Below are 21,715 nucleotides of genomic sequence, written 5' to 3' on the forward strand. Positions count from 1 at the left end.
CAGAAACAGCAGGATAATATTCAGATTCACAACCTGAGAAGGGGGATGTTTGTGGCCTGTGTGTATGCTGTGACTGACGGATTGCAGAGGTTATAGACACCAGTTATGAGTTAAATGAAACTGTAGTGAACTTTACGCTACCACAGGGACCAACTGCTGGATGTAGGTTTCCAGCTGAAAGACAGCAACAACACCATCAGTGCTCACTTCCTGTTCACAATGTTTTGAAGATTGTAAGTGCTCCAGTTCCTATTGGTTCAACAGGAAAGCATCAAAATATCGAAGGAAGACACTACAGCAGTGGAACACATGTTTAGTTCACTTACTAGCTAATTTCAGTACAAAACAGAGTGCACAGAAGTTGTATAAACTGAAACCTTTATGTCTTTGGACCTTTCACATACATTTTGGAACCATTTAAAATGCTTGAAAATGATTCTCTTATCTTTCAAAACTAAAATTGTGTTAAATAAGGCTAGGTTTTGATTTTTATGAGCCTGTTATGTGATAATGAAACAGGTTTTATGTATGGCAAAAATTTCAATTGTTTATAAAACCTGTTCAACCTAAAAGTGTAAGCTCTCCTTTTCAGGAAATGTAGAACTATTTGGTACTGATTAACAGGAAAAAAAATCAAAATTTCATGGATTGTAATTTTAAAAAAAAAATCCATTAATTATAAATAAAGTTCAGAATCTATAGTAAAAGAACTTTGACAGATAAATCCAAATGGAGGATTTCTTTGTAATCATAAAGCAATTAACTTTCAAATAAAAAACCAATGAAATATCTAGAACTGTTCCGGAGATAAAGCATTTTAAATTTTTTTCCAAAATTTGCATATTCAAAATGGTATCTGCTGTGTCATCTTTGGAGGGCTGTATCTCTGAGCCAAATTTTTTTGGAGAAAACAAAAAAATAGTGTGTTACTTACTTAATTCTTCATTTTAACATGTGCAAAATTCAATAACATCTGAGACTATGAAGGTAAGATTTTCCCTAGACTGCCTGAATTGATATGGACTGTGCCGTAACGATGTAATGTTCGTAAAAACTGTATGGTGACCAAGACTAGTGTACTTCCATTCAGTGCTAAAGATAGATCACAGACATCCTATGAGACTTCTTGTCAAAGTGATGAACTTAACACTTCATTTGTATTAAAACAAGAATGTATGGATAACATGTGTTTTAATTTTTCTACTCAAAATGTAGTAAAACTAGACAGTATTTGCAGTTCTAAATATGACCAGAATTATTTCCATTACAGTTTACCATCTTAAAAAACATTTGACAGTTTATAGATAATGTAAAAACACACACACGTTGGAGGGGGGGAGGGAGGGAGGGAGGGAGGGAGAGAGGAAGAGAGAGAGAAAGAGTAATTATCATTAAATGAGAATGGTGGAAATGAAATAATGATTCAAACAGAAGGAAAAAATTCATTGGAAAAATCGCAATAGACAATATGCCTTCAAAAGTAACAGATTTATGAGTCTTTGGCCACCACCCAAATTACTCCCACCTTGCTCTTGGCTTTTTCACTGAGAAAGATCACATGACCAAACAGAAGACAAGACATCAATTAAATTCTGTATTATAATATTGGGGCAGCAGCACGTGTGTGTAAAGTGCATGTACTATTTTTAATATTATTGACAGGTGTATAGCGCTGCAGTTTTTACGTTTGGACTACATCACCAGCTGTTGATAAAAATGTTTTGTTTTTACACTGAGCAAAAACTTTTGTTTCACAAGAAAGTACTCTTTTCCAAAAATATTAGATTATGAAATGTTGTTTTTCTCTGTATGAAGGTTCTAGCAAGGCTTTGTCATGTGGGTGGTACTGAGCTTCCTATTGCTTGTCCGCAGTAAACTATGTGCAAAAATTCATAAAGGTCACAAAAAGTAAAGAAAAATATCTACTGATCACAAAAAAGACAATTTATTATTGAGCTGCTCTCAGTTTTGAGCAAAAAGGAACCAAATACATAAGGGCAGAATTGGGTCAAAAATCATATTTATTGTCATTATTAACTATCTATTATTCATTTAAATGTAAATGAATATAATAGAGGGAAACATTCCATGTGGGGAAAATATATCTGTTTGTGTTTGTTATTGTCTCTATCAACGTACTAACGCTTTTGTTTGGTAAGTTACAGAATCTTTGTTTTTAGATATATCATTTAAATGTAATATTTTTGTCTATAATTATGACAGAGTCCTATTGAATATAACATTAAAATAAAAGTAAGCTAGAAGAGAGAATTCAAAATATAATGACAACTATGAGCCATTTTAATATAGTCTTATGTATTATTGCAATAAAAGAACTGTTGGCTAACACTGCTGAGTCAGATTATGACAACCTCATTATGTATGTATATTGTTGAAGTAGGCATGTGAGGAGACTTAAAGATTGTCTGTATGCAGAGAGAGAGAGAGAGAGAGAGAGAGAGAGAGAGAGAGAGAGAGAGAGAGAGAGAATCTCTAATGGCAGTTTTATTGGATGGTAACAAATTGGGAGAATAAAGTGAAAGTTTTGCTGTTTGAGCGATATGTTTTGAAGGGGTTAAGTAGAGGCGAAGGTATATTTTCCAGGAACGAAGCAACCTATTTCCTTCAGATCATTTAAGCATATATGTTTTGACAGTGCTGAAGCAATGGACTGCAAATGAATCTGCAAGTATCTTTTTAAATCCAGGTAGAGAGCATACATAACACAGCCAGCTTAGCTTATCTGAATTTCGTCTTTAGTACAGACCAGTCACCAAACTTCTTGACGAGGTCCTGGAAGCCTCCAGTATTAAAGATTACGGGATCAGCAGGTGCATTGTAAGATGCCCAATAGGTATTCTTGCGTAACTCCTCCGTGCGATCTTGGTAGCGCACCAGTCCCGGAAGTTGCTCCAGAACCCACAGTGTTCCATTGCTGACACCACCACTCTTGCCTGGCTTAAACCGCTTGAAGTCTACCACAAACCACTGGTTGTTGTAAGTGCCACTGTTGTATCGTGACAGAGTTTTCACCCACATGCGACCATCTGCAGAAAGACGGTTTGCCACTATGTTCCGCACACTCTCTAGCACCTGGAAATGACACCAACAGGCTCACTGGAAGAGAACACTGACTGCAATATTGTATTGACAAAGATAAAAACACTACAAATCAATCAACTTTGATTTATTCAGCCATCTTTAAGCATATTCCACACAGTTGACTTCTTTTTCACACATGGTATAGTTGCTTAATAAGTCAAGCATTTGGCACATATTAAAAGAATATATCAAACAATGGAAAATTCAGGGTGGAATGTAAGAATACCAGAGAAGGAAAGTTGCTACTCACCATATAGCGGAGATGCTGAGTCGCGATAGGCACAATCGCGACTCAGCATCTCCGCTATATGGTGAGTAAAAAACTTTCCTTCTCTGGTATTGTTAAAAGAATATATATTGTTTATGTTAGACACATGTAATAATCATTGAATATAAATGTCTCATGCAGAATGAAAATATGGCAAACATTAAGTATGTCATAATACGCTTGCTGAGAAAAACATTTTAACAAATACACATGAGATATGTGTTAATCATTAAGTATAAATGCATTATGAAAATGAAGCACGATAGTATAACACAATAAACATTTTAAGAAAAGCTCAAATAAAATAGTGATCAAATCATACATCAATTTTAGTAGATTAAATCATTTTTATAACGTATTTTAAATTTTTCTATCATAGACAAGGCTCTTTGTTCAATCCATTTTGCTGTGTTGTTTCTGAAGACATTCAGTGATATACTGCATGCTGTAGTTGTTAACATATTAAATAATTGTATCCCTATATATGTGTAACTATTGTGTGTTTTTAAGCCTTGGATGTCAATCATCCACCTTCAATGTGTCATACTTAAGCACAGACTGTCACATTTTACAGCTGTCCACGTTTTCCTTGATATACATCAAGAAGCTAAGAATGAATGGGGATGCAATTGTCAATATTTTAAGCTCTTTAAAGAATTCCCTACATGATACATAGTTTCTTACTCTATCAATACACCTAATGGCCATTTTCTGCCAGATAAAAATTGTTTTCGCTCCAGAGGAATTGGCCCATCTCAGGTGAGATGGCTGTGAAAAAAAGACATAATCGGAGTTCTTTAGTAGCCTGTCAGTCACACACAAGTCAAGTTTTCTTAGTGTATAGGTGACTCGAGCTAACTTTGTCCATACATGGTAAGTGTGAGTTTCCCAAGTTACTAATTGATCAATATGAATGCCAAAAAACTTAACTGAGGCACTACAGTTACCATAGTTACAAAATCTGAAAAGAATATTCTACAGGAAGAAAAATACCTTGTGGGATTATCATGAGCATGAACAGAAGCAAGGAGAATCAAAAGGGGGTTTTTGGGACTACATCAGAAGAATCAGTATCAGTACATATGAATTAACAAATGACGATTGTTTCAATAAGGCCAGTTTGCAGGATGCAGAACAATGGGCACTATGCATTTTTGTGGGGCCTGCTATCAAAAGCATTGTGGAAAGTATCCATGGAGTTTCCCAGAACTATGGACAAAATAGCAGTTGCTTTGACAAATTGATTCAGTGACTAGGCCAAGGGAATAGTGTTTAATGTAGAGATTTTGTCACTCACCAATAACTTTAATCTTGCTACAGTTATGAGCTCCTTTAAGCCATATGGACACAGACCCTGACTCATTTATTTTACGATGATTCCTCGTCCTGAGAACCAAAGGCACTGTAGACAAATAATAAAATGTACCTCTATCTCTGTTATAGACTTCACGTATCTGAAATGTCTGATAAGCAATAATTTAATGACTTAAAAGTCTCCAGTGCTACTTTAGGACCACGCTCTACAGTAACCCAGTTTCTGTATGAAGCCACAATGTCTGAAGTGCAAGCAAGTAGGGCACTCTGTTCAAAAATTTCCACAGGTGCATCGACAATATGATCAACTAATACTTCCCCTCTTGTGTTAAACAGAATAGGGGGGCAATGTGACCACTGTGGAATGCTCCCAATAAATTCGACTAAAGGACACTTCAGTGCAAAATCACTGGGAGACATCTGTCTATTCAGCTATGTAAAGGGAAGTCATGCAAGTAGTTGTTTGATACAGGTATCTGGGGATCACCAGAAAAAATTGACTACAGTGAATTTGTGCTCACCGCACTGTATATTAACTGGTGTGAGTGGAATTCTCTCAGTTCCACATTGTTGGGTTTATGGGTGGGAGGGAGAGAGAGACATTTGAGTATATATGGAATTTTTTTCTACCATGAGCATTAGCTAAGACTTCATTCTAGGTCTGTATTTTCTGATTAAACAGAATATTAAAATCAATTTATGGCAGTGCACAGCAGAGCCGGATGGGACATCATTCCATCTCAGTTTTATGGGTGAAAGACTAAACGGTAGCAAGGAATACCCAAGATGTTGGGTTAAGCAATTAAACTGCAAACAGTGTCTCAGACTCAACTTCAGGATACAATACCAAAAGGTACAGGAAGGCTGGTCTGGATGAACAGAGAACTGATCTACTGATTAGTAATGCGTGTGTGTGGTAGAGCCCTTACCAGACAATGAGGTTCTAGGTCGGGTGTAGTGTTTCACATGATGTCATTTGTGCAGGAATTACATGATAGCCAAGTAGTGCCCATCAGTACAGATAATTTTGCTTCAGAGCAGGTGAGACTATCAAAAGGAACACTGATGCCTAACTTGGAAGTTTTTAGAGGATGAATTATAAATGGAGATATGGAGAAGTTATTGGAGGAATATGCAGGATTATTTAAGGCACCTGGACCCCTACCGGTATACCTCTGGCGCAACACAGGATTCCTGGTGGGAACAAGCCACCTGTATACAAGAAACCATGCCACATCTCTCACTGTTTACAAATGGTGATAGTGGAGTTCATTGGCCAACAGCTTCAGGATGGAATTACGGGTGAAAGTACTAGTCCCTGGTTGATCCCAGTAGCAACTGTACCAAAGAAGCTCTTGGATGGGAAAAACACTTACCTGCCATGATTACAGGTTTCTAAATCAACAAATGGTTACCACACCCAATATCTAAGAGATGTTAGACAATCTGGGACAATGCCGCAACTTCAGCACCGTAGATTTAAACAGCAGCTATCAACAATTATAAGTAGCACCAGAAGAACGGGCCAAAACAGCGTTTTTAGTCCCATTTGGGCACTTCCAGCATTGTTGGATGTGGTTCAGTTTAAAGAAGGCGCTAACGATTTTGCAATGCTTGTTATATGGGGTTCTATGGAGCCTGAAACCAAAGCAATGCCTTGCTTACTTAGGTTACGTAGTAGTAGACTAAGGGCATCCAAGAACACACATGGTGCAACATCGAGAAGTATTTGTATGGTTGTAAACAGTACAGCTGACTATCAGCTTAAAAAAAAAATGTCACTCTGCACTGCAGGAGGTCTGTTATTACGGTCACATTATGGGCCAGGATGGGATACATACTGATCCACAACTTGTGCAAGCCATAACAGATTTTCGAACGCCTAGCATGGTAAAAAAATTTACATTTATACCTTGGGATAGCGAATTTCTATTGAAAATACATTCCAAAATATACAGAGGTAGCGAGACCCCTTATGCATTTGCCGAAAAAAAAGGTGTAAAATTTAACTGCACTCCACACTGTTAGGAAGCATTTCAGCGGATAAAGCAGTTACTGAGTATGGGTCCTGTTCTCATTTTTCCAGACTGTCAAAAATAATTTTGTCTTGTGATTCAGCTGCGTTCTCAGTCAAGTGGCGGAGAAGAAAATGCAACGTATTCGTTTACAGGCAACTGAATGAAGTGAAAAAAGCTATTCAACTACAGAGAAACAAAAGCCGGTTCAAACTTTTGGCTTCACACGTTTTCGTCGCCATCTGTGTAGACGAGTTTTCAGGTCCTAACCCGATTACATGCATCATAAAAGCCTTAAAATATGGATGAAAAATGCTTAAAAATGCGTGAAAAGTGTCGAAATATGCAAGATCAAATAACAATAAAAATGCTAGTTACTGCGCGCAGTACATCTCAAAGTCGGACCTGTGCACATCAATTACGAGGAAGAGTGCCGCTCGCGCGAAAATCTTTGCATAAAATCGGTACATTTAGAATGCTGACATTTTCTGAATGCTTTCTGGTAGAGGTTACGAAGGGGGCCTTTCTCACATTTTCTAAAAATTTGCAAAATGGGGGCGCATACCGTGTTTCAGAAATTGTTCCTTCTCTATTGTTAACAAGCTGATATGTACATGACCAAATTCAAGATATATTGCACGCTCAAAAACTCCGTAATATTTTATTTATATTACTTTCAATCATGATTTTTTTTGAATAGCATTAACTCTTAATTAATACTATTAGACCAAAGCATCTTTTACAATTTATTTTACATTTTTCTACTATTGTAAACAAACGACCAAGTACTGTTCCAAACGTTCGGAAAAGGACCGTTCAACATCAACTGAGGTAACTGGGCAGTATTTGAATTTGGTTGCTATGTTGGCACTTACTGTTACTGGTAAAAGTCCGCCTGCCCCATTAATAAAACTATCAACTTAGCACAAGGGTTCAAAGCCTGGTTTATTGTTTAAAATGTTTTCAAACTTTTCTTTAAGCTATCTTGGGAATACCTCCAGCAAAGAGAAGTTCACTAGAATAATTTCATTCATTAACTGAATAGATTCATTCAACGCGAAACCTTGAGTTTCAAGCTTTTTAATACTTTCAGGTATATGGGAAAAATGAGTGCTAATCACAGGAATGTCTTTTTTAATACCGGACTCATTAAAAGGATCCTTGCAGTGGCAAACTGCCAAAGCCCCTGCACTATCGAAGTCGTTTACTACCCCTCTAATGGCCTCGAAATGTTCACTGCAAAACAACACGGCTTTGATCCACGTACCCCAACGAGTTACCACTGGTTCGGGAGGTTTATTTATTTATTTATTTTGATTAAACATCAACTGATTACAAAAAAAGGTGTTTTTTGTTCCAGTCTTCTGGATAAGTCCGAGCCTCCCTTACTAGAGTTACATATTATCGCCTGGCACTTCTATCTACACAACTTTTTCTAAATTTAGTTGAGAGAACCATGTTACATATAAGGACTACACATAAAAGTGTACAAGTAAATAGAAAGCTAAACTGAAACAATGGACGTGCGACTAAAATCTTGCATAGTGTAATTTAATTGTTGCCGACGCGTAAGGTATGACAGCGGAGGGGATTAACCGGAGGCGCGGGCGAAGGAGCATTGACTGCCTGCCTGTTCCCGTTCCTCTTCTGTAATGATTTCGCTAGGCAGTGGCCTCTCGGTTAGCGATTGCACGCACTTCTAATTGTAAGTCGCGGTCAATCTGTAAGACAACAAAACTACATCCAGTTACATTTTTAAAATATTGTAAACATAGAGCGAAAATAAGCATCGTCACTAGGTTTTAGTTAGAATATGTAATAACCGGTGAAAAGGAGCCAAATATGCAAAAGCATACAATCCGTTCTCTAGCCATAACATGTCTTGCCACACTAAAATGGTCCGCAGCTCGTGGTCGTGCGGTAGCGTTCTCGCTTCCCACGCCCGGGTCCGATTCCCGGCGGGGTCAGGGATTTTCTCTGTCTCGTGATGACTGGGTGTTGTGTGATGTCCTTAGATTAGTTAGGTTTAAGTAGGTCTAAGTTCTAGGGGACTGATGACCATAGATGTTACGTCCCATAGTGCTCAGAGCCATTTGAACACTAAAATGGCTTTTGGAATTAAAGGATCCAACCAGTAAGCTAACCAGCTTGACCTTCACACTTAACGAATGTTATTGAGGTAGCGCTTCGTCCAAGGAAGTCTCATGGTAACGCTGCCCGGTTAAATCACGAAGTACAAGCTGCAGAATGCAAAGGAATGACACACGAGAGTGACGCAGAGCTCGGGCCGCCGATGTCGACTGCCAGAGGTACGTGAAACAGTTCTGACGACGAAGTGCTTTACACGTGAACATTGTACGGCCGCCGCCTCGGAATGGCAGCCTATTCACGGGAGGAAGAAATGTGGGAAACCCATTACTCCAGTTTAGGTGTGGGATAGCGGACAACGAGCCGCGAAACGCCATTTGTGGAAAATTACTATTGGCCACAGACAAAACGTTAAGTGGCTCCGGAACGCAGTATACTTGCAATGTTAAAATAACGCTTATAAATTACATCTTTCCTCACAAAGTATTTGAGGTAGGAAGTTAAACTTTTTACAGATTATTTATTGGAATATGGGCTACAACTTAACACAGGGATTTTACAAAATTTTAGTTCAGTTATTAAAGATGATTTTTTTTCAATTGTAATGAAAATTCACAACTTTTTTTGCAATTTTTTATTTATATATTCAAAAATATACAGTTTTTTGGAAAAAGGCTGTGTTAAATTATGCAGAAGGTACTGTGTAACATTTACTGAAAGTTTGAAACAAATATTTTTGGAAGATCCTTAGAAAACATGTAATTAGTATGAGAAAATAAAAGTTTTGGGAATCGAGCGACAAAGATTGGATTAACTGTTTAGTGCATTCCAGGTCCATAGGATGGATTATCTTCATCCTCTGTAAACTCCTCCTCCAGCTTCCTCTTGTTCCTCCTCCTGTTTACTCTTGCTTGTATTTCTAGACTCTTTACAGCCCTGTCTGCAGCCCGAAGGCGTTCCTTGTCTAAAGCAAGCATCGCTCGTTGTTGTGTTCGTAGATTTTGCTACCATTTTCTTCAGTTGCAGTTACTGCAACACTGTTCCAAAAGGTGGTCATGTATGAACACTTATCACATTTCAGTTGTATTTCACTAGCAAGTCCTACGTGCTTTATTATGGAGAGTTCCAGACCAGCTTCACTACAATGAATACATCTTACACAGTTTGAAAAAATTCCTTTGAGAACCGACATATCAAATATTTCATTCACATCCGATTCGCCCATAAAACATTCATAGTTTTCACTCATTGAACCAAGCTTCTTCTGTGAAGTATTTTCTTTCCCACTTTGACTGCTATGGGCAGGTGTACTTGAGAGGTTAGGTTCACTCACTTGGTTATCGTCTTTATTGTTTACAGTAATAACACATACCTTTGGCTTTCCAACATTTCTCCTTTTCTTAAAAGCCTTCAGAGGATTTCTAATAACTTTACTTTTACTCATTATTATACTTCAACAAAACAGAGACTCAAGAAACAGAATTAATTACGAATATTTTCGAAATAACGACAGAGTAAATAAACATTAAACAATCGACAATCACACCAGCGATATATATTGAACCATCACAGGTTAGCCACAACACATACTTTATCTCACATCACTAAAATGTACCTGATGAACACGGACGTTAATAATAACAGCATTTAACAGCAGTTTAACAGCGCCACAGTGGGTCACGCCCATGTAGAACACATTTCAAAAAAAATTTAAAAATAGTTGTAGTCTTTGGAATTGAATAAATTATATATCTATTAAAAGGTAATAGTCGGCAGATTCAGAAAACGCAAAAAAGTAAAAATTGAACTTTTCATGATTTTGAGCCTTTCCGGAGCCCCTTAAGTTGAGCGCTACGTAAAGATTTGCATTGCTTGCCCTCAAAAAGCCAAGTTGAGACAGCAGTCCCACTGCAATGACTGGCTGCAGCAGAGAAACCGTTTCAAATGGCAGGGCTTTACGTCCACAGACCATTTGAACACCACCAGCGGGAAATCTATATTTATTAACAATAATTTATCATTTCTCACGTTAATTGTGCATGATCGCCACACCAAACCAACAGTGCCTCACGCTTTAGTTAACTAGTGGCTACTGAAATTTGGCACGCCAGGCACGATAACAACAGACCAAAGCACGAATTTGTATATCTTGATTACTTCAGCAGCTTCGTCGACTATTGTGCACAAAGAAGTTACAAGTCCGCAAGCGAACTATAGAACAGTGTGTTCCTAGGACATTGAGTAAAATGCTAGGTTATTATGTGAACACTAACCACGATAATTGGGACACAATATTACGGTATGTCGTAAGAACGTGCTATTCAAAAAAATGGCTCTGAGCACTACGGGACTTAACATCTATGGTCATCAGTCCCCTAGAACTTAGAACCACTTGAACCTAACTAACCTAAGGACATCACACAACACCCAGTCATCACGAGGCAGAGAAAATCCCTGACCCCGCCGGGAATCGAACCCGGGAACCCGGGCGCGGGAAGCGAGAACGCTACCGCACGACCACGAGCTGCGGACTGCTACTCAAAAAGCTACGAAAACATGCGTTTTTGCGCTATGAGGTTGCTTTGGTCGGAAAATGCCCAAACCTTTCGAATTCTAACCTACTTTAGGAGAGGATTCTTCCTTTGTCGTCAGGTGAAAAAAGCTCCAGCGAGAGGAATGCACTAGCAATAAAAAAGCGAAATTACCTAAATACCACGACGGGGAGTGGTTTAGTTACGTATCTAACTCTCAAGTTCCAAAGGGTAACACTAAGGTTCCAAAAGGAAACACTCAGAAATTCATTCCACGGTGGCAGGGGCCCTATCAGGTAGTCGAAAAGACATCCCTAGTTAATGTTAAGATATAACTATCGATCCAAACAACAATAATTGTTCAAACAAGTAGAATTCAACCGTTTCAAGGTGAACCCGAAGCACTTCCTCAAAAAATGGTTCAAATGGCTCTGAGCACTATGGGACTCAACTGCTGAGGTCATTAGTCCCCTAGAACTTAGAACTAGTTAAACCTAACTAACCTAAGGACATCACAAACATCCATGCCCGAGGTAGGATTCGAACCTGCGACCGTAGCGGTCTTGCGGTTCCAGACTGCAGCACCTTTAACCGCACGGCCACTTCGGCCGGCAAGCACTTCCTCAATTGACGGCAGCTCCTTCCGTAGAGAGAAGGAAATTGGATCGAGAAAACACCAGAAAGAAAGGAAGGAAGAGAGAAACCAGTGACCCAGAATGCACCTAACATTGTTCCAACATACACAAACATCTTAAGACCACTAGGTAGTCTTATGAGCTGAATGTTTGTATTTACTTATTAGGTTTTATGCTTATGTCTACGTGTGTGTTATTTCTATGAGGAAGATTCACAGGGTTCAAAAATGGTTCAAATGACTGTGAGCACTATGGGACTTAACTTCTAAGGTCATCAATCCCCTAGAACTTACAACTACTTAAACCTAACTAACCTAAAGACATCACACACATACATGCCCGAGGCAGGATTCGAACCTGCGACCGTAGCGGTCTCGCGGTTCCAGACTGTAGCGCCTAGAAACGCTCGGCCACCCCGGCCGGCCGATTCACAGGGAACATTTGCGTATAGGTAGTAGGTTAGAGAACTATTAACGGTGCATCCGTGTATCTAATTAAAATGAAAACATCTATTGTTTTGTTTTATTTGTAGCTGGATAGAAGTACGAGTAGATAAACAACTGCAAGTGAGTTGGTGTAAGTGAGAATGAATGAGTATACGTGTGACGCTCTTTGGCGTTTCTCTCAGTGTTAAGGTCCCCACTCACGCTACTGCATGCTTGACAATCACACTTGCGCAAGCGTGCTTGCTCAAGCGTGCACAAATTCCTTGCGCCTCCACACGACTCAGACCCGTACGTACAAACATCAGTTTGTTTACATTGGAAAATGTCGAGCACAGACGATGATGCGCTTGCTGTTGCAGGCTTTTTGCTTGTTTTACGGAAAAAACAAAAGAGGAAACGCGATGTGGACTAAAGAGTGGCTTAAAAAACTAAAATCGTATTCTCATAAAAATTTACGGAGTGAATTGAAGATATATCCTCGTGATTGGCATTACTACCTCAGGATGATTGAGGAAACGTATCTTAATCTTTTGTCCCTCGTGACGCCTTATGGCTTAACAACAGAGGATTCTAATATGCTACCACTGCAAAGGTCTACTGCAGGAAACATTCCACTTGATGCTAAACATGTGAGAGAGGAATTTATGAACTACTCTGTTCCTTGGCAACATAATTTTGTGCATTAGCAGTAAAGAAAAATGTAAAAGAAAACAATGTGTATTGCAATATAGTATAAACAAATAAAAGCATAGGCATATATCTTAATTGTAACAGTTCTACTGTAACTAAATACTACTATCAACCTATCTCACTTACCTCTATTCCTAGTAAATTACTCGAAGAGCATCTTGCTGTGTCCCGTTCACTTAAAAAGCTGAAAAGATCAAAGTACCACAGAACAGGTCTGTAAACTACGTCTGTTGCAGCCTCCTGACTTGTAAGTGCTGTCCCGTTTCCTTTTCTCTCGTCTGCAATTCGTTCGTAATGTATTAATTTTCTTAATAACAGTATCTTTAGTTGCTGATGGCTCTATTTCCTTGTACTTTGTGAGAAGCACTTTTATCGTGATATTCTTTACTTTTAATATTCCATCAACTTGGGTGTCTTTTGTAGCACCTATTAAATTCCTCCAACACTTCCCGGTCCGACATGAGAACGAAGAAGGAAACAACACAAAGTCTAAATAAACGAGCCCTCTCCACAGTCTGTGTCCGAATGACAGATGTGTGCTTGTTCAAGTCTCCCTACTCTAGGCACAAACGAGCAAGCATGGACACGCTTGGAGGCTTGCACAAGCACGCATAATCGAAATTCGGTCAAGCGTCAAGCTTCTTGGGCAAGCCTGATGCTTGCGCTAATTTACCCTATACACGGTCAAGCAAGCTTGCACAAGCACTCTTGTGCAAGCGTGATTGTTAAGCATGCAGTAGCGTGTGTGGGGGCCTTAAAAGATAATTTATAACGGACATTTTATAGGACAATTTAGTCCGAAAGAGGACGCTCTTCATGATGAATCAAAAGATGGTGGTCAATGCGAAAGACGCTCACGTGAGCACTAGAAGAGCCCGTGGAGAAAACTGAGGTCCAAACCCGATGAGTATGTGTTAGATATATATCATTGCGATAACAGCCGAAGTGGCCGTGCGGTTAAAGGCGCTGCAGTCTGGAACCGCAAGACCGCTACGGTCGCAGGTTCGAATCCTGCCTCGGGCATGGATGTTTGTGATGTCCTTAGGTTAGTTAGGTTTAACTAGTTCTAAGTTCTAGGGGACTAATGACCGCAGCAGTTGAGTCCCATAGTGCTCAGAGCCATTTTTTTTGCGATAACACATACGACGATTTATGGGGCTACAGTGTGGTGGCACAAAGCAAAACAGAAGATGGCTGCTAAGGAGCTTGGAAAGGTGCAGATACTGGTCACCTGTCTGCTTAGCCGTAACAGGCGTAATAAGCGGCACCCCCACTGCTAGGTGAATCACGCTGGACATGTACCCACTACATCTGTGGGTTAAAATGGAGGCAGCAGAGGCACACACGCTACAAACTTTAAATAACTGGATACCTTTAGGATATACTGAATCCCACACCTATATAAGGAATGTGGTGATTATAGAAATGGTCGGGGAAGTGCCGTCTGACAATATAATAACTTATAGCTGCTTCAATAAACCTTTCTGTGTAACAATTAGAAGCAGGGAGTAATGGAAAACGAACCACGACACCATGCGGGAGACATAGTCCGGCTTACTGACAGGTCGAAAACAAAGGAAAGCGCTGGGGGCGATGTATTCCAGGAGAAGCGTATGCTAGAGAGAGAGAGAGAGAGAGAGAGAGAGAGAGAGAGAGAGAGAGAGAAGCAATCTCTCCAGGGAAGATGGTGTAATGCGCCAAACGCCTTCAGTTCGAAAAAGCACATCACTTGTTAATGTCGTTTCAACTTATTATTGACTTTAATGTTTTGAGCGGGTAAACAGTTTGTTAAGAGGTTGGTAAAGTCTCCTTATATTTTTGTATTAAAATGTTTTGATATGTGACCCCTAATATTGAAAAAAGCTGTGTCCTGTCAAGTCAGCTAGTTTGCAACGGCCACCCCATTGCTTAATCGCGGCGTGAGACAAAGTTGGCAACTACGGAGCAGCAGCTGGCCACTAGAAACCTTTGCCTGCGACTGCTAACAAGGGAAACTCCTCATCGCCCTGCCGCCCCCTCCCCCCCCCCCCTCGCCACCCAGATTTATTGGTAAGAGGGCCCAGCGGACAGCCTGTCAAAAACTGAACACGGATCATGCGTGGTAACAGGAAGAAGGTGTACTGAACTGTGAAAAAAAAGCAAAATAGAAACTGAACGATCTAAGGATAGGACGTCCAATATAGAGGAATCTGAGAGAACAATGGCGTCGTGGTTTAGTGGTCACGGTGTTAGACTACAACACGGGCGAGCCGCTTTTAAATCTCCTTCGTGCCTTACAAAAAATTTTCGCTGTTCTCTCTATTCCAATTGCGCCTGTGTCGTGATATTTCGTCAGTTTGCAACAGAGGGGTGTAAGGAAGGTATCTATAATGACAATTGATTCTGCACAACTACTCTAATAACAGACGAAAAGAAGTGGCTTTCGAATGGGAACCGCAAACGTTTGATAAGGCGACAGGTCAACTGAATCCTCCACCAGAAAGCATGTCTGGTATGTCTGGTATGTCATACACTCATTAGTGACAATACGTGTGTCATACGATAGGAATTTTATGTTTTCCATGTTTTGACGAAAAATAACATCCTGCAACTTGTACTCGTAATGTCGAAAGCGACGATTAATTGTACATCTTTCGAAAGCCGTGTGTGCCGGTCAAAACTTGCAGGTAATAGGTAGTTTCGGGCTCCTACCAGGTACAAGGGATTTCTCAAATCACGGCTAACCATACATTTTCAGTATCACTTTATGCGTTTGGTCGTTTACTATTCGATAGTTATCAATATTATATTATTTGTGATAATAAAAATTTGCAGACTACCAAATAACATGGCAAATTTATTAAAAGTTCATCCGATTACACGTATTTTTCCTATGACATCAATTGTAATATAAATAGTAAAGAAAATGTGTTGAAAATAAAAAAAACTGACGATCGGGACTCGATCCAGCGATTACGGTGCTTGAACACTAACCACTCGGCTGCCGCAGCTTCATGGTAAAAATGGCCACGCGCAGGTATATATTTCACGACCGAAATTGTCTTGCGATTTTCTCAATAACGCTTGTGAAGTACGCGCTACTGCTTACACAGTCTGTTGTCCTCATGGAGTACTACGAGTGTACGAAGTTTGCTGTAAATCGCGTTCCAAACGTCGTGGCCTCCCCTTGTCAGTGAAATACAAGTTATTAATTTATGGAATATTCATTTTTACTTACAGATTTTCACATTAAATGTTGACAGTGTCCCCCCTGTTGTTGAATACACAATTCAATTCGTCTAATTATGTTTCCAAACACAAACTGTAATATTTCTTCTGTGGCAGAAGCAGTGAAAGTGCATATTGCATTTTTCAATTCATCGGTGGATTTTGGATGGTTTTTATAGATAGTTGCTTTTTTTGCACCCCAGAAAAAAGAGTCAGGTGGTGTTACGTCAAGCGATCGTGGAGGCCAAAGTCCCTGTGAAATTACCAAAACCATCAGCAAGCAGTATGGACGGTTGCACCATCTTGCTGAAAATAACCGTTCAGTATTTCACTTAACACAAGTTCCCCTATGAATAGGTACAGAATATCACTGCAGTATCGTTGTGTGTTTTTTTTGTTTCGTTGAAAAACCCAGGCAGGCGAACAATCATACGGCACGCGCGGCTAACAGTCATACGGCACTGCAGAGAGACTTTTTGAACACTCCTAAATCTCCTTGCCCGATTTAGATGGTCGTATGAATGTGAATGTGATGGCTCCCAAGAAAATTATGGCTGGCTCTGAGCACTGTGGGACTTCACTGCTGAGGTCATCAGTCCTCTAGAACTTAGAAGTACGTAAACCTAACTAACCTAAGGACACCACACACATCCATGCCCGAGGCAGGATTCGAACCTGCGACCGTAGCGGTCGCGCGGTTCCGGACTGTAGCGCCTAGAAGAAAATGACGAAAACATGGTTTGTCACATAAGCTGCAACAAATGAACGCAACAGTTTCACAATCATACAGTTTCTCTGTGCTCTGTCAAAACATATGTTAACGTTTTTGAAGTTGCGTTCCGTTTAGGAAGTTTTGAATCCGTAATTCCTTTCTTGTAACACTGTTCACATCCGTTTATTTGTTGTTTTGATTTCTACGAGACGTGGTATCTCGCCTGTTCTTACTATTCATCGCGTTTACTTGCGACGGCAACGTATTCTCATGACATATAACCAATATATAGAATGACAACTGCAAAGACTACAGAAAGAAAACAAATATTTCAGTGACCGAACCGACAGTTTAAATAAATAAACGGCACGAGCGTGTTTCGATCCCGGCTTTCCCCCTTTATAGTCCAGTACCGTGACCACTGAACCACGACTCAACGGGTAATCTTTTGCGCTCAGTGTTACACTTGGCTTGGTCCGTTCACTGGTAATGACGAAGCATGTTACTCGCCAGCAGGGTGACACAGATATTTTGTTGACGAAATTTTAATACGGCCTTCTTAAATTCGTGGTTGCAACAATGAAACCAGATCACTACAGAAGCTCTAAAATTATAGCACATTTATTCCGGAACAACTCCTTGGGAGACCATTTATACACCCGTCGGATAATAAGAGAGCGAGTGTCTGAAACGGCGAGTTCAGCTGTCGTCTGTGGCCGCAGTTCTATACAAACAGAGCGGGTCAGGTTTATCTGTGAGTGTTTGCTGCATGGGTTATCTCCTGCAGCGACGGGACAGCTTCGTTTGAGTGGCCAGATAATTCCAACTTATTGGATGAACGTAGGTGTACGCTATTCCCTTTTCCCTTTTCTTGTTGCCTTTTATTTTAACTATGGGTCGGGCTAAAGGAAGGGTGACTCAGGCATGACGTCCCGTCGATACTGTGCTTATTAGGCACGGGAGACAGGTCTAATATAGTCTTGAAGAGAATATTCTGCAGCGCTGTTGTAATGGAAGTTCGAGGCAGATTAAAAACCATCGTACCAACAAAGATCGGAAGGTACAGTACTGCAAGAAAATGCCGAAGTTCCGAATTCGACTGCAGACCATGAAGTTTGTTTCCAGCTATAGATTTCTTAAGAGGAGCATTTGCCTCGTAACTCAATACCACCCAGGACTTGGGCAACTGAATTACATTCTTCGCCGTGGTTTCGACTATCTCTCGTGCCCTGAAATGAGAAATGTCTGCCCACTATCCTTCCCACCCGTCCCACAGTGGTATTCCACCATCCACCGAACCTACATAATGTACTCGTCCATCACTACACAATTCCTGCTCCCAACATCTTACTTCATGGCTCATATCCCTGTAATAGACCTAGATGCAAGACCTGTCCCATAGAGTCTACCACCACCACCACCACCACCACCACCACCACCACCACCACCTACTCCAGTCCGTCCCGTTAAAAGCAGTGCTACCTGTGAAACGAGTCATGTGATCTACAAGCTCAACTCAACTGCTGTGCTGCATTCTATGTGGGCATGACAACTAACAAGCTGGCTATCCCCATGAATGGCCACTGACAAACTGTGGCCAAGAAACAAGAGGACCACCCTGTTGATGAGCATGCTGCCCAACATGAGATCATTTCAATGACTGCTTCAAAGCCTGTACCATATGGATCCTTCCCACCATCACCAACTTTTCTGAACTGCGCAGGAGGGGACTCTCTTTGCAATACAGCCTACGTTCCCATAACCCTCCTGGCATCAACCTTCATTAGTCATTGTCCTCACCCATCCAGCCCCTTCCCTGTTCCCATTCCAGCGCTACACAGCCCTCGTTCCACCATCGCAATTATCTCCTTTTCTGCTACTCTCGACCCCCCCCCCCTCCCCTCAACCTCTCCCCTGCAACTCTGACTAACCCCCAGACTGCATGTACCTGTCCTACCCTCTCCACCTCGTCCCTGCATGCTCCCCAGCAGCACTTCACTGTCCCCACCCCACCTTACTATCCCCCTGCCCACCCCAGCCTCCCCCCTTACCCCCACCCAGTCGCCACTCCCATCATGCACTGGTGCTGCTGCTCACAGTGTGGCTTCAGTTACTATAGACTGTACTTATTTGATGAAGGCCATACTGGCTGAAAGCTACTTTGTGACAGTCTTCATCTTGTGCCTATTTGTGACTCAGCCTCACCGCTATATGGCGAATAGCAACAATGTTATACATCGATCTGATCCCAACAGTGCTCCACAATGAGATTTTCTGAAACTGACAGACCTACCACAAAAAATGGTTCAAATGGCTCTGAGCACTATGCGAGTTAACTTCTGAGGTCATCAGTCGCCTAGAACTTAGAACTAATTAAACCTAACTGACCTAAGGACATCACACACATCCATCCCCGAGGCAGGATTCGAACCTGAGACCTACTACGAGAAAAAAAGGTTTTAATATATACTTGTAGTCGATTCGGAACTTTGGCTTTAATACGAAGCTTCTAGCGAAAAGAGTAGTTTATTTAAATGGTTGAAATACATTTTTATAACCAATGTGTTTTTCTAATTCTGTGACATTTTAGGAAAACTGACAGTTAAATTGGAGCACACGATCTATTTGGAAAAATGCACTGCCCCCTTACTGGGCGGGTATGTAAATGGTTAGAATTACAATGTTCTGTGACAGGTAGCACCATTACGAGAGTGTAACACAGTTGTTCCTGTTTAGGGTTGTTGCCAGTCCTGGTAGGGTAGGGTAGGGTAGGGTAGGGTAGGGTAGGGTAGGGCCTATACAGGGTGATTCAAAAATGCATGTAAATATTTCAAGGGTGTATTTGTGAGGTAAATATAAGACAAAAATGTTCTATACAATTTTTTCCATACTTGGCTTATTACAGAGTTATGAACAAAACAGGATAATACATTCAATACAACGTAAGGTATTTAATTCCCAGAGTTCACAGTTTAATTACAGTGCATTTGGACTAACAACGCAAACTGATAAATAAACGTGACGTAACAAACTGAAACAATTCCTCGCGAACACTGTATTAATTTAGGTCCTGTTGATTGAACTACAGCAATGCACAATAACTAAGGAAAATTGAAGCATTTTACAGACTGTACTGTACTGTACTGTATTTGCACAAATCTTAATGCAATGCATGTTCAAAATGCTGTCCCTGAACTTGCAGACAGACCCGTGCTCGTCGCATCAATGATCTCTGCACATTACACAGTCCGTTCAACTCTCCACGAATAATTTCACAACCACCTTCAATTCTTTGTTGTAGCACTTCTCTGTTCGGTACTGCAGAAGAATACACCAATGTCTTTAGTCGGCCCCATAAATAAAAGTCTAAAGGGTTCAGGTCAGGTGATCTGGCTGGCCAAGCAATTGGTCCTCCGCGACCTATCCATCGATGTGGATACGCAGAATTGAGGTACGCCCTTACGTTGCGGCTGTAATGGGCGGGAGCACCATCGTGCATAAACCACATGGTGGCTCGTGTTGCAAGAGGGACATCCTGTAACAATCCAGGCAATTCTCCCTCCAAAAATTCGCAGTACGCGTGCCCATTCAGCCTTGGAGGCAGAACATGAGGTCCGAGTAAGTAATTCCCCACAATACCACACCAAATGTTTATGGAGAATTGATGTTGATATCCACGCACAATTCTCGCGCCAGGATTCTCGACAGCCCACTGGTGCATATTATGCGAATTGATTACACCCGCACGAGTAAACATGGCCTCATCTGTGAATAATATCCGCCGAATGAACATTGGATCATTCAAATGACGCTCTTGTAACCACTGGCAGAATTGCTGACGGCGAGGATAGTCTTCAGGTGTCAATTCGTGCACTTTTTGCAGGTGAAATGGATGCAACTGTTGTCTCCGAAGCAGCCGCCATACAGTAGATTGTGGAAGTCGTACAGCTGCACTAATTTGTCTCGTACTGATAGATGGATCTTGGTCTACCAGGTCCAAAACATGTTCCTCGACGTTCACTGCATGCTCAAGTGGTCGACCTGAATGTGGCCCAGGACGAATGCCATACTCCCGCATACGTCTGTCCACAGATACAAACGTCTGATGACTGGGTAACCGTCTTCCTGGAAACAGCTCACTGTACCTTCGTCTTGCTGCAAGTGCATTTCCATCTGCTGCACCATACACAAGGTGCATATCAGCATACTCACTGTTTGAGTACATCATGTGCACGAAACCTTTAGCCTTCCGACGATGAATGAACGACAGGACGTACTTTTCCGTTACCAACAACATCAGCGCCATCTTCCGTACAGTAGGAGTAAACATCACGTGCAAACAAAAACAAACACTATTCATGCAGTTTCGAATCAACTGTTGGGAGATACGTATGTGAATTACGTACCAGAATATGGCATCCTGCTGCTTGCACTGCCGTCGTTTTGATACGGACATGACTTTCGTATTTAACGATAACTCTGGAATTAAACGTTTATGGAAAAACATTTATAGAACATTTTTGTCTTACATTTACCTCACAAATACACCCTTAAAATATTTACATGCATTTTTGAATCACCCTGTATAAAAACCGTTAACAGCGTCTTATATTTAGCGATCCACTGAAGGACACAGCGTGAGAGACAGTTATCAGCATCTGTCAGTTTGAAAGGAGCTTTATTGTGGGTATCCACTTGACCAGCTGG

The 21,715-nt window shown here is 40.8% G+C and overlaps 1 protein-coding gene across 1 annotated transcript in view; it reads right to left on the bottom strand.

The window, feature by feature from the left end:
- LOC124621215 (putative phospholipase B-like 2) overlaps nucleotides 1–21,715 on the bottom strand; it is a 168,390-nt gene that overhangs the window by 14,233 nt on the left and 132,442 nt on the right. The window contains exon 6 of the mRNA XM_047147125.1: nucleotides 2,768–3,093. Coding sequence (XP_047003081.1) covers nucleotides 2,768–3,093 — 326 coding nt within the window. The remainder of the gene's footprint in view (nucleotides 1–2,767; nucleotides 3,094–21,715) is intronic.

Source organism: Schistocerca americana, chromosome 1 (genome assembly GCF_021461395.2).
Source record: "Schistocerca americana isolate TAMUIC-IGC-003095 chromosome 1, iqSchAmer2.1, whole genome shotgun sequence".
Taxonomy (NCBI): Eukaryota; Metazoa; Arthropoda; class Insecta; order Orthoptera; family Acrididae; genus Schistocerca; species Schistocerca americana.